This window comes from Lampris incognitus, chromosome 12 (assembly GCF_029633865.1).
Source record: "Lampris incognitus isolate fLamInc1 chromosome 12, fLamInc1.hap2, whole genome shotgun sequence".
NCBI classification, from domain to species: Eukaryota; Metazoa; Chordata; class Actinopteri; order Lampriformes; family Lampridae; genus Lampris; species Lampris incognitus.
The window spans coordinates 33603378-33617767 of record NC_079222.1 but is presented as its reverse complement, the minus strand read 5'-3'; the positions used below and the strand labels follow the sequence as shown (position 1 = coordinate 33617767).

The following is a 14390-nucleotide window of genomic DNA, read 5'->3' as shown; positions in this document are numbered from 1 at the left end:
AAAAATAACCCTAGATGATTTTAGTGAGCTTGCTAACATCTACAGGTTAAAAACCATCTAAATGTTAAAAACATGGCATACTGGTCTTGGTGCTCAGTGATTTAAGCATAGCAGGATGAACTAAGCTGCAGCTAATAAAATTAATAATGGGTCTGTTGGATGTAGGTGTGCTGAAGTTGGATGTACCCGCAGTTGTGTTTATCCTGGTAACTTTTGGTCATGGGACTCTAGAGGCCAAATTAGGTGATGATTGGATCAATGGTCTAGAATCAGTTTGCAAAAATAGGTTTTTCAGATTATTCAGAATGCTGGAAAATCTAGTCAGACAGAGATGGGCATGACCTGATTCAATTGATTTGTCTGATCCGCTATAACACGGATGGGCGACATGATCCAGAAAGGGCTGGTGTGGGTGCAGGTCTTTGTTCCAACCAAGCGGTTACACACCTGATACTATTAGTCAACCAATAGTCTTTGCTAAGGACCTTGATTTGTAGACTCAGGTGTGTAACTGCTTGGTTGAAACAAAGACCAGTTTTGGTTCCCAACCCTAGAGGCTATTTGTGTTACCAAAATTGCAGTGTGGCACCAGATTCTGTATGACACACCTCCTACCACACCTCTCCTCCCACTTCAGCACTCAGCGAGTCACCAAAACACTGACTGGCACAACCTGTGCAGAAAACATGACTGCGCACAGTCGCCAAAATACCACTTTGCCAGCGCAAAGCCCGATTTTGTGCCGTGCACTTGCATGAAAATAGGGTCCTTTGTGTTTCTCTGGAGTTCCAAGGACCATCATATTCTTCAAGGCTGATCATTAGACCTGAGCCTCTCCTTGTTCAGCCCACGTACCGCCCGATCCAAAATGTCTTTAACATAATCAGATTCTTAATAGTTACTTAATCCCGTTGAAAGAGTCGTTCAAGATAGATGTACACAAGGGAAATTCATCTTGCTCAGGTCAGCACAGACAAGACAATAAGTAAAATAAATAAATAACACCACAGTAAAAGCAGAAATGAGTAAAAGCCATAAATAAAATAAATGTTTTCTCTGTGGCATTTTCACAGGATTAACGTTATGTGTGTGTGGCAGAAAGGTCAAGACTACTTCTGATATCTTGTGAGTTGGTGGGGAGATGGTTGTGCAACACAGCAGGTCCAGGTTTTTATGCATCCGATTGTGTGGATGAAAATACTTAATCTTATCTCAACATGTAAGGACAACACAAATTTACATGTGCACATCTTCATTCACACGTAGGTAGAATGAGCTGGCCTATGCTTTCTGAAGCATGGGAGGGCATCGGATCTTTCACTTTGCATTCAGTCATTGCACTACCTTTGTATAAGACCAACACTTTTGTTTGTTTTCCAAGTTTTGGAGAGTATATGCTAACTTTTGGCAGAATTTTCATCGCCTGGCTTGTTTTGCTTTAAACATCTCACTCTGTTTGACAGTGTTTAAGCATGCCAGACCACCAGCTGCAGAGATTGTGGGGACTGCTTTTAACCGATGCAGGGTGTGCCATCACATTCACCCCACACGAGAGTCTCTCTTCTTCTCTGTCTCCGTCTGTGTGTCTCTGTCTCTCTCTGTATGGAAGGAAGGAACTGGCGGACTGTGCTAGTCTGGGTTGTACCAGGAGGTACATGACGCTATGGGTTTGCACAAGGAATTCCTTTTTCTAAAAGAAAACAGTCTCAAGGGAAGGAATTGTCCCATTTGCCATTATAACGTTTATAATAAACCTTTTTACCCCTCATCAGCTATTCCTAAATGGCAAGCATCACAGTTTCAAACAGTGTGTTGATTGACAAATCATAGGTTTGGATGCAAGCTTTTGAAAATCTAAGAAAAATTAAAGTCAAGGAGCGTATATCTTGCTCTGACTTTCATTTGCTTGGGTAAAGCTTGGCAGCCTCAGGTCAGTGATCTGCAGAAACGTCCTGGTCGTCAGTGGCCAATCGTTGATACTGAAAAGGGTGTGTGGGGCAAAATATTTGGGTACTGATGACTGAAGCGATCTCTGAAGTCCATTAATTCAAACCAAAATATAGGCCAGTGCTAGGGAATGCTGCCTCCGCCAGCTCTACCATGTTTAAGATTGATTTATTATTATCATTATTATTATTATTATTATTATTATTATTACCTGTTCCTCAACTCAGATTGTTCTATCATAGAAACACAGCTATAAAATGGGCGGCACAGTGGCACAGTAGTTAGCTCAGTCGCCTCGCAGCAAAAAGGTCCTGGGTTCGAGCCCCGGGGTAGTCCAACCTTGGGGGTCGTCCCTGGTCGTCCTCTGCGTGGAGTTTGCATGTTCTCCCCATGTCTGCGTGGGTTTCCTCCGGGTGCTCCGGTTTCCTCCCACAGTCCAAAGACATGTAGGTCAGGTGAATCGGCTGTACTAAATTGTCCCTAGGTATGAATGTGTGTGTGTGTGTGTGTGTGTGTGTTTGTCGGCCCTGTGTGATAACCTGACAGCCTGTCCAGGGTGTCTCCCTGCTGCCGCCCAATGACTGCTGGGATGGGCTCCAGCATCCCCGCGACCCTGAGATCAGGAGAAGCAGTTCGGGTAATGGATGGAGATGTTAAATGCTCGGCTGTGGAAGTGAAAATGCGTGGATGCGGTGGCTTATACTTGGTCAAGAAAACGTCTCATGTGAACAGCTTGCGCCTCGTCACTCTGCAACACAGGAGTTGCAGCCTTTGGACATGTTACGCAATGGTTTCCTCAGTGTATTTTGTTTATCTCAAGTGATGGAGGATGTGTTGATCGGTGTTAGATGAGCACTATATATTTTCCTAGCTAGATATCTTGGTGTCATTAAGTCCTCGCGTAAACTCTGTCTGAACATGTTGCTATGGAGACAAATATTTGGTTGATGAGGAGTGCTTCAGCATAACAATGATGTCACCTGTTTTGATGTTTTGTGTTGGCATGTGGCTTTAACTCTTCCTTCCCAGATTTTTGTAGCATGCAGACCTAGGCTTTTGCCCTATAATTTACCAAATGCTTTTGGGTTTTCAAAGCCGGTCACATAACAAACTTGGTGCTAATCAAAGGGGAGTCCCCTTTCCCTCGGCGGTCTTATTATCAAGAGCAAGGCCGAGACGCTTCACAACGGTTAATGTTAAGTCATAAGCAAATGTTTATGGCTCCACAATGTCCCGTTCTTGTCAAGCGGTCAAGTACTTCCTCTGAGACAGGGGTGTGCTTCCTTTTTTCTCAGAGCTTCCCTAGACCTTCTTGGGAAGTGAGATGCGAGACCTGTCGTGGTAAACCAGGGCTTGATCACACATCCTCACTTCGAACTGTTACGTTCGACATAAAAAAGGTGTGCTTACCTTTTAGGCCTCTTGACTGGGGATTAATTTGAAACCTGTTGCCTGTGTAATCAAACTACCTTGGACTATGAGCGTTTCCTTGAGATAGCCTATTCAAAGTACTGACAGGCCGGTGAAAAGAAAGCAATGGCTTTTCATTCACCATTATGCCTTGGCCCTTTATTGAAGGAAAATAGGAGACATCAATATTCACCTCAGCTACTCACTGCAGCACTGACAGGCCGGGTAACCAAGGAATACTCGGTTAATGGTCTGTTTTCTCGCTTACTATCTACTTGAAACTTACAAATCTGGTCAGCAGTTTGATAGGTAGACTTTCAGAGTAGTCGACAATTTAGAAAAGGGTCAAATATTTCCACATCTTTGTTGTCAATTTTAAAACAATCGAGGCTTCAAATTGGTCGGTTGACGGTTCGGGAGGATCTGGCTGTGATCTGGGAAGAGAGCCGTTGGGATATGTCTACTTTCGGTGGCCCTGAGCAAGGAAGGCCAAGGGAGGCCTTTCAGAATAAAACACACAGTGTGCCCGTGTGTGCCCAGACCGACAGCTGCCACCTCAGCCTGTGCAATATGCCATGCTTGGCAGGGCCAGTGGTATCTTTGCGTCGTGTCTCTCCCTAAAACGCTGTCACCTCATGTGGCGCATGCTTCCGTCGTCTAACAGTTAGCGTACTGTAAGCTTGTCGTTCAATATCCACTCTGGCCTAATCACTTATCCCGTCTCTTTGGCCCTTAAGCCTCCAACAGACTGTGCGATTTGGGCCGTCTCAGATGAAAGATGACTAAACGTGGCCATGTCTTTGGTCGTGGCTCCAAAGCGGCGGTTCGACGTCGCACTGTGAGACAGGTTCAGAGACGACCGTTACTGCGGTGTTGTGACCGAAGATAACCTGGGGCAAAAGTCTGACAGTGTCGGAAACGTAGGATGACCGTCTCACAGCGTGACTGCTGCTACCACCTACGTCTACTAACCGATAGAAATGCAGCACGAGATGGCGCGCTGATCAACGCGAAACGAGCTGCGGCGACTATTGAAAGGACCGGATCCCTGCTTGGCGTCACGTTGCTCTACCGGCGGCGTAGGTTGATTGCGCGTGCTGATGTGGCACGCACGCTGATGACGTTTCGATGGACTTGCGTCGTAGCCTGCGATTCAGTGGGTGCTACAGTCTACATACGTCAAACTTGGTGTCGTTTATTAGATGCGTATCGCAGTGTGGCTTGCAATAAACGTATAGGATTGCTAAAATCGCACAGTCTGTAGGAGGCTTTAAACCCTGTCTTAACCCTCTTCCAGGTGTTGTCTCTGTCACAGTCCGGGTCCATGTTTTCCATCACACTTGTCAAACATACACAGTTGTCAGGTCAAATGGACATGTGTTTCACATCCGTGTTAATCTTGCTGTCGGTGGCGTCCGTTCTCTGTACCACATGAGTGTGACTGTGCAGCAATTCCTAATCTAATTAGCTTCTGCCCGTGCTTTGCAAGTAATTACTATCATGAATAAAACACCGCCTCAAATATTTCAGACCTCATATTGTGAGAATTTTTAAGCAATAGATTCTTGTCGGTGTTTACTGAGACAAAAATGCTATGTATCATGATATGACAACATCTGAATTTTATCTTAATACAATACCACTAAAAGACAATAAACAATTGTGTTGAATTATTGCCCAGCCCTGTTTACAACCTTATTTTATTGTGCTCATGCCATTCTTTGTCGATATGAAATACGTGATTTTTCTGAAACCTTTATTCAGTTGGGTGTTTTCATAGGTTATCACTTCAATGGGTTTTTCTTGAATCACAATTGCTCACCCTTAAACTGTTGCACATGCTGTTATTTTGCCACCGTGAATGTTGTTCTTTACTGAAATAGAATCATAAGCATCGATATGTGAATAGTAAAGATCTCTTAACGCCAAACCTTGGGATCAGACGGCCATGATTTACAATACTGTCGTAGTTTTCATATTAGTTTTGCCTACATTCTCAGTGCACATTAATTAATTTCACAGTGTGGGTCTTCCACGTAGCAGCTCATCTGTCCCTCTCTAAATCCCACTCGTAACTCAAATATTAGGAATGCCTGCATGTAAATCCTCCAGGCTGTGGGATGTTATGCTGATATTCCTTTCACTGTTTTGTCTGACAGCACTTCCATGATGGGCGTAAGGCACAACAGAACATCGAGAGCTCATGGAAGCAGCTTGAAACGGTGAGTTACTCCAGTTAAAATTGAATAAATAGGTGGAGTGGGGGGGGGGGCGGCGTCCGGGTAGCGTAGCGGTCTATTCCGTTGCCTACCAACATGGGGATCGCCAGTTCGAATCCCCTTGTTACCTCCGGCTTGGTGGGGCGTCCCTACAGACACAATTGGCCGTGTCTGCTGGTAGGAAGGCGGATGTGGGTATGTGTCCTGGTTGCTGCCCTAGCGCCTCCTCTGGTTGGTCGGGGCGTGTGGTCGGGGAGGAGGGGGAACTGGGGGGAATAGCGTGATCCTCCCACGCACTACTCACTACTTCCCCCTGACGAAACGCCTCACTGTCAGATGAAAAGCTGGTGACTCCACATGTATCAGAGGAAGCATGTGGTAGTCTGCAGCCCCTCCTCGGATCGGCAGAGGGGGTGGAGCAGCGACCAGGACGGCTCGGAAGAGTGGGGTAATTGGCTGGATACAATTGGGGAGAAAAAGTGGGGAAAAAAAGTTATTACATTAGTTGTATTGAAGCTCCTGTCCAGGGCTTATCAACATAGTGATGGCCGAATAAATTTCACCATGCACAAGTGATGTAGTGTGAAACAGCGCTGAGTTTACAGTAGGTGTCTATGGCACAATTATATTGGGAAGTGATATGTGACATGACGATGTCGTCATAATTAACAACCTACACAGAGATACCGGCAGCCAGATTTGTATTTTACATATATTGATACATTTGAGTCTTTTCTTAAATATATTGAGGGTAAATAAGAGAGGTCAATACAACACTTAAAGAAACTGAATCTCCTGGGTTTATTAGAACATTATGATATTTCCATGTGGATACACGTTATTAACAATTGTGCCACATTATATCACATGCAGTTATTACACGTGGAGAGTACAATAATGTGACAATTTTGCACATTATGTCACATGAAGTTACCGTATCCCATGAAAATGTTCCAAAACCAAACATTTTCCCGGGTGCAAATCATGTTTTTTATACGTTGCCCGTGTGAGTCTGTCACGCTACTGGTGCTTGTCGGGCTGCCCACATGGGACTCTCCACATGGGAAATTCATGCGGTGTTGCTGTAAGGGTGGCATCGTACAGCTTCTTCTCAAGTCATTCTTTCTTCAGCAGATACCTCAAACAACGGACAATTTAAGTTGAGAATGGACACGAGAGCTCGAAGATAGCTTCAGTGGAAGATAGCCTATGATGAAAATCCAGGTGTAGAATGTTATATTTAGGGAAGGAAATAGCTGGTTACTGTTAGATAAATGGATTCGCATTGTTCTTGTTCTCATCTTCTGACTCTTTAGACAACCAAGAGAAGTCTCCTGATCAGTAAACTGTAAATATTACGTTATATTTGGAATAGGAAGCGACGCCGTGACATCAGCGTTGAAAATTCTGAATCTCTGGACAGCGGCCTCTTTTACAGTTAGTGTTGCACTGTTATAGATGTCATAGCAGAACTGAGGCCGCATACAAAAGCTTTAAGAAATTCTCAAGATGTTGCTTAACTGCAGTTGTCCAGATGTATTCTTACAGTTAAATTTCACAGTTGTTTTGAGTATGCAATCACTACCGATCACTGTTGTAGTCTCTTGGGGCAATAAAGTCCTCGCTGTGTGCAATGCTGACGGAGAAATTGTTGTTGTCCTGCTCGCAGTCTTTCCCACGGTGCCTCCTCATACCAGGATGCATTGTGCGTAAGCCTCTGCATCGTTTTCCATAAAAATCCTCGGCGCTGGTGTGTTGGGATGCTATTTCCACCGTCGGAAACGTAGCTTAGCCAAGAAAATGTGGCTGTGTTTTTTGTTTTTTTTTGAGCAGTGTGTTTAGTGTGGATTAGAGTATTTGAGACCACGCTAGGCTGTAGTTTTTTTCCGGCCTCCAACTGACATCACGATTCGTCACTCGGTGGCTAGGAGAAAAAAACCCTGCAGGTGCCATCCCTGACGCAAATAGAAGGATTTAAATAAGGTTAAAATTCGGTGGGTTGGGGGCGTCCAGATGGATGGCGTGGCGGTCCACTCCGTTTTCCGTTACCCACCAACACGGAGATAGGTGGTTCGAATCCCCGTGTTACCTCCGGCTTGGTCGGGCATCCCTACAGACACAATTGGTGGCAAGCCGGATGTGGGTATGCGTCCTGGTTGCTGCACTTAGCGCCTCCTCTGGTCAGTCGGGGCACCTGTTCGGGGGAAGGAGGAACCAGGGGGGGAATAGCGTGATCCTCCCACGTGCTACCCCCCCCCCCCCCCCGCAAAACTCCTCACTGTCAGGCGAAAAGAAGCGGCTGGTGACTCCACATGTATCGGAGGAGGCACGTGATGGTGTGCAGCTCCGCCCCCGGGGTCGGCAGAAGGGGTGGAGCAAGGACTGGGACGGCTCGGAAGAGTGGGGCAGAGTACAGTTGGTGAGAAAAGGGGGGGGGGATTAAAAAAAAACAAAAAAGGTGAGATTTTCCCTTTGAATGAAACATTAACAAGATTGAGAAAATTCCCATGAGATGTTTTCTGTGATGCAACCTTCTTTGTTCTTATTATTATTATTAGTCAAATTTCAGTTTAAGACAAAAGTAGGCACTTGAGAAGATATTTCTGCCCATGAATGCTTCGTGAATCAAGCCCCAGAGTCTTAGTAAATTTATATCTTGCAATTCCAAAGGTGGACTCCTAAGAATATCAGTAAGAGCAGGGGGCCAAAATGAGAGATTGTGCAGATCACCAGTCCTTATCTTTATCAGGCCCCTCTGACAGAGGAGGAAAAGAGTGTGAGAGAGAGAGAGATGCATAACACGACTGCCTTGTCCTCCACCTCTCTGGACACTCAATGATACCATTGTGTGTGAGACGGCTACGCAGAGTTCAGAGTGCACACTTGCACAACAAACAGCGATTGTTCGGTTGGAGGGGTCGAAAGAGGGTGGGCTGAATGGTTGTTTTTTTATGTGCACAAATGGGCACTGTGGACATTTGTTTAATCTACAGTCTGTAGACTTTTTACTGTGTCAGAGACATGAAATGACCTCTTGTCGCACAATGCTGGGTCTGACATGGATATGACGAACATAAATACATGTTTTCGCGTCTATTCATCCGCTTATTCAAAGGTCCATACATGCATTATTACAAGTACTTCAGCCTCCTGATAGGTCAGTGACCACACTTGGATGTCTTTCTGATTTTTGTCCCCCAGTGCAAAAGAAGATTTGAGCGGGACTGTAAAGAGGCTGACAGGGCGCAGCAGTATTTTGAGAAGATGGACGCCGACATAAACGTGACAAAGGCCGATGTGGAAAAGGTATGCGTCATCCACAAACAGTGCAGGCTTGTTCCAGATCGAACACCCTACGCACACACACACACACACACACAAACACACACACAGCTGTCTTAACACTTGTGCTACCTTTCCCCTCCTCTTACCAAGCATCAGTGCTTTCCTCTGGCCACTTCTCCCATTTTATTTACTCTTTATCCTCCTCCCAACACCTCTCCATTTTCCCTAAGGAAGGTAGGGAGTCAGTGACTGTATGAATGGTGGATACCAGGGATGAGTGTTAAGTCAAGTCAACTTTATTTGTGTAGCCCATTATCACAAATTTGCCTCAGTTGGCGTTATATCAACACAACATCCTGTCCTTAGACCCACGCATCGGATAAGGAACAACTCCCTAGAAGAAATGGAAACACGGAGTGTTAATGCTGGCGTTGTCTCAGCAGCACAGTGATGCGCTGTCTAACAAGGCTCGATGGCTGCACTGAGTCTGTGCAGCCGCTGAGTGTGCGACTCTACTGTACAAGACCTGACAGCACAGAGAGCGGTGTGTCCATGTTGGCGCCATGTTGGCTACGTCTAATTGTTGGCGTATTCCTCACTCTTTGACTTGTTCTTCTTTTAAGGTTATTGTTTTCTGTGCGAGTTTCTGTCCGTCTATTAGCACAAGCGTTTTTGAGTTCTGTGTTTTTGTGGGGGGTTTTTTGCATGTTTTCCCACATACTATATGCCCTGATGAGTAAATCCAAAATGCGGTGGTCACCAGACTCTCAGCGGTCGTTCACAAGAGGCCTCTAAGTCTGGAGCTAAACTTTCCCCCAGTTGTCATGAAGAATTAGGAAGGCCTTTAACTCACGCGGCTCCCAAGCCTTCAAGGCATCGTCGGGTCTTCAGCCCGTGCTGCTGTTGCATCAGATACAGTTGACACGGTACAGACCCGATTCTTAGGACACAGACATAAGAGTAGTTATTTCTTTTCAGTTGTGTAAAACATGGGGACTCCTGCTTTGCCTCAGCTTCGTCGTTGCTTGTGTAATGCCCAGTTTAAAATATATATATATATAAAAAAATGTTTAACATATGGTCATCTCTGATTTTGTTTACCATTACTACAGATGTAGTGACTTTATTTAGTGACACATTCTCAAAACTCATATGCAGCCATCTTTATCCAATATCTCCTATGCAGCACACACATTGGAACCAACAGCAGCTATGTTCCCATCCAAATTTATTGAAATTTTCAAGGAAAATGTTGAATGGCGGATAAAATAAAATGCGAATTACTCCATGTTTCCATCAACTGGTGTTTTTCGGGGGAAAAAAACCCCAAAAAACCCCCCACCTCCCATGTACAGGGCGCAACAGAGCTTGTGCCTTCGTTTAAAGATTATTGCGTAAATTCGGCTAATGCTGATAAGTTTGCCAAGGCGGCGTGGCGGTGCAGTGGTTAGCGCTGTCACCTCACAGCAAGAAGGTGCTGGGTTCGAACCCCGGGGTTGTCCAACCTTGGAGGTCATCCCAGGTCGTCCTCTGTGTGGAGTTTGCGTGTTCTCCCTGTGTCTGCGGTGGGTTTCTTCCGGGTGCTCCGGTTTCCCCCACCATCAAAAAGACATGTATTTTAGGGTTAATACTCCTGTCTGTGCCCCTGACCGAGGCATGGCAAGACGACCTAGAGTTGGTCCCTGGGTCCGGCATGGCGGCTGCCCACTGCTGCTCCTAGCTACACAGCTAGGATGGGTTAAAGGCAGAGCGGAATTTCCCTACGGGGATCAATAAAGTAGGTTTTTATCATATTTTGTCAAGTATGAGCCACAACATAATGGTGTAGACTGCCACTGACCGTGACCATGACCGAGCTGTGGTCGTCATCCTTCTCGTTGTGTACTTGACATGCATCTAATGTGCAAGACCAGACAAGTTGGCTTGGCAAAATGGCGGCGCCTATTCAAGCTGATATTTGGCTTCAAACGCCACTCAGCAGAATCATTGAGAATGGGTGTTTGGGTGGCGTGGCGGTCTATTCCGTTGCCTACCGACACGGAGATCGTTAGTTCGAATCCCCGTGTTACCTCCGGCTTGGTCGGGCACAATTGGCCATGACTGTGGGTGGGAAACCAGATGTGGGTATGTGTCCTGGTCGCTGCACTAGCGCCTCCTTTGGTCGGTCGGTTGGGGCGCCTGTTTGGGGGGGGGATTGGGGGAAATGGTGTGATCCTCCCACACGCTACATCCCCCTGGTGAAACTCCGCACTGTCAGGTGAAAAGAAGCGGCTGGCGACTCCACATGTATTGGAGGAGGCATGTGGTGGTCTGCAGCCCTCCCCGGATCAGCAGAGGGGGTGGAGCAGCGACCCCGACTGCTCGAAAGAGTGGGGTAATAGGCCGGATACTACTGGGGAGGAAAAAGGGGGGGGGTTCATTGACAATGAATGGAGGGTGGCTGGTTATGTATACTCTAAGGGTGTATACTTATGTATACTCTTGCGGCTCATAAGTATCGGTTGACAGGATGTCAGGCAGTGGAAGAGTTTGTGAGATATTTCACCAAAGCTGCGGACAAAAACTTATAAGTTGTAAGATGAAAATTAAGAAAACAGTCGATGAGCTGGAGATTGAAAGATAATGTGGGAAGTCAGCCGTGCTGCAAATAGACGGCTTTCTGTCGGCAGAGTGTCCCTAAAGAAATGATAGGCTATACAAATAACACAACTGTCTCAATTGTTCTTTTTAGAGCAGAATATTAAAGCCAACCGTTTCTGCATTTCATTAGACTTCATCTGTTCATTGTGAATAATGCCACTCTTTGCCTGTGCCAGCTTTAAATTTGCAAACAGAAACTTGTTTATTATAGAGGAGGCACAACATTTGTTATTTCTTATAATAAATTTAAAATTTGTGCACCCTTTCTGAGCTTGAGCTGGTGCTGGGTCTGCATTTTCACTTTTTCTACATTTCTACTTTTCCACCTCAAGCAAGCATAAAAAAAACATGCAAAAACGTCTGTGCAATATTTAAGCATTTGTTTTTTTTTGTGTTTTTTTTTTAAAATTCAGACGTTTCCACTCACGTTTTGTTTTGCAGAACTTAAAATTTTGCAAAAAACACACATTCATGGGAACATGCCTGCTGTGATATAATGATATAATCAGTTCTCTTTCTAATCCCTTTCTATGTGGGCTTTTAACTTGACCTCCACCTCCTACGTCAACTGGGGCCCACATCCTTAGAAATACAAAAGAAACTACAAACTTAACTGCCTTTTCCTTAGCACTTGTGTAACTGTGGTTTGTAATTGGATATGTTTTTTGTCTTTTTAAGTCTGTGTGTGTATGTGTTCCCTTTCTCTTTGTCGGTCTATTTGTGTGTCTGTTAAGTTAATTTTGTCTCATTTTTTTGGTCTATGTTGATGTTTGATGAGTTAAGCTTGTATGAGCCTGTATGTGTTAGAAGTTTGAAGAGACACACCCCCTCCCCCCATCACTTAAGGCCTTGGAGAACTGCGTCACCACCACATATAATAAGTCACTACCAATATCTGCTATTAATTTGATTTTTTTTCTCAGCTATAGCCTTGAGTTTGTTTTTCTATTGGTTAAATGGTGCAGGGAAGGTGTGTGTGTGTGTGTGGGGGGGGGGGGGGGAGATGTCCGGGTAGCGAAGTAGTCTATTTCGTTGCCTACCAACACGGGGATCGCCGGTTCGAATCCCCATGTTACCTCCGGCTTGGTCGGGCATCCCTACGGACACAATGGTTCGTGTCTGTGGGTATGTGTCCAGGTCGCTGCACTAGCACCTCCTCTGGCCGGCCGGGGTGCCTGTTCAGGGCGGGAGGGGGAACTGGAGGGGGGGGGGGTTTGGGGGGATAGCGTGATCCTCCCACGCGCTACGTCCTCCCGGTGAAACTCCTCACTTTCAGGTGAAAAGAAGCGGCTGGAGACTCCACATGTATTGAAGGAGGCGTGTGGTAGTCTGCAGCCCTCCCCGGATCGGGGAGCAGCGACCGGGACAGCTCGAAAGAGTGGGGTAATTGGCCGGGTACAATTGGGGAGAAAAAAAATGACGAAGGGAGTGAGTGACAGACAGAAATGTGAGCGTTCACCTACACACACGCACATCTGAGCATGCACTATTGCGTCATCCGTTTGCATGGTTTTCTAGTGGAAATGATGTAATCACTTCCCTAATAGCAGTGTATGTACTGCCTATCTTCGGTTACTGAAGTCCAGGACCTCCTTCCATGCTCTTTCCAGTAAGTTTTAATGCAGAGAGACTGCCACCGTGCAGTTGAGCTGTTGTGGTTTGCCTGGGAAGCTGTTGCAAGCCTCCTAAGTGTTCCCTCTCATCCGCTGGCAGATGAACCCCTCAATTTGGGGTTTGGATTTACAGCCCGGATAGCCACGAGGCCCGTTACGGAGGCCCTCCACACACTTTTTATCGCCTTGCTTCTCGCCGCGTTTCTCGGGCGTAAGGCATCGTAGAAAAGGAAAGTATCCCTCGGTGTATTGTGTCACTATCCCTTGGTCTAACATAGCGGTTTATAATACCACTATTTTAACTGTGATTATTTGGTTTTTTACTCCTCTGTTTGTTCATCCTGATGCCTACTTCCCCCTCTATATTTCACACCTCTTGGTCCAGGAAGTGTATCTATGGCGGCTTCTTGTTTAGCTGGAAACGGCTAACGCTCATTTTTTTTTTTTTTTTTTTGTTTGTGTGTATGTTTTTGTATATTTTATTTTCTGCCATGCCTTGAAGCGAAGTTCCCACAAGGTAGGTCCACTGGCTAGTCAACCCGTTATTATATGTGTGGGAACACACTGTCTCAACCCGTGTCCCGACACAACGCACTCCCCCCGTAGAGCAGCCACGGGAAGTCCTGTCCAACATTCCTCCTCCGTCCCACCGTCCTCGTCCCTCCATGCAGTGGCTTGCCTCTCCGCTTTATACCGACCTCAAGTGTTTGTGTGTGTGTGTGTGTGACCCTGAGGAAACTATGTGACGTTGGCTGAGTGTTTGGTGTTACCCAATAGCTGTCACTATCATTCAGTCCTCCTCCTGTGTCTCATTCTCAGCCCCTCTTCATCGATTAGATTCACTGCTTTTCACAAGTGAAGGCACAACGTGGACGGCTTAATTCGTGTTTCTGACTGTAAGCGTTCACATGTTTCTGTGGTTTATGTTTTCTAAGTGCATGTTATGAACTCCATCCGGAACATTCTCTATGTACTGTGTAGCTAGGAAACCAAAATATCATGCCACCCCCACCCCCCCCACTTGTGTTAATCATAGTACAATACGGTGATCTTTCAATCTGAGAGTTGTAGCAGCTTCCGGTTTTTCAGCTTTGCCACCAAACGAACACGTAGGTAGAAAGTTTGTGAAAGCAGAGGGATAAGAGGGCAAGTAAACCGCCGCTTATTTCCTCGAAACCTTAACAGGATGCGATGCAGCAACGGGGACAGAAGCTCGTGTTGTGATGTGTGTTGTCATAACACCGAATCGCTGCCATAGTGATGTTGTGTACCCCAG

The 14390-nt window shown here is 45.9% G+C and overlaps 1 protein-coding gene across 10 annotated transcripts in view; it reads left to right on the top strand.

Annotated features, from left to right (window-relative positions):
* LOC130121492 (formin-binding protein 1) overlaps nucleotides 1–14390 on the top strand; it is a 91049-nt gene that overhangs the window by 47887 nt on the left and 28772 nt on the right. For all 10 annotated transcript variants that reach the window (XM_056290298.1, XM_056290299.1, XM_056290307.1 and 7 more), the window contains 2 exons: nucleotides 5517–5579; nucleotides 8778–8882. In XM_056290298.1, the coding sequence (XP_056146273.1) occupies nucleotides 5517–5579; nucleotides 8778–8882 (168 nt within the window). The remainder of the gene's footprint in view (nucleotides 1–5516; nucleotides 5580–8777; nucleotides 8883–14390) is intronic.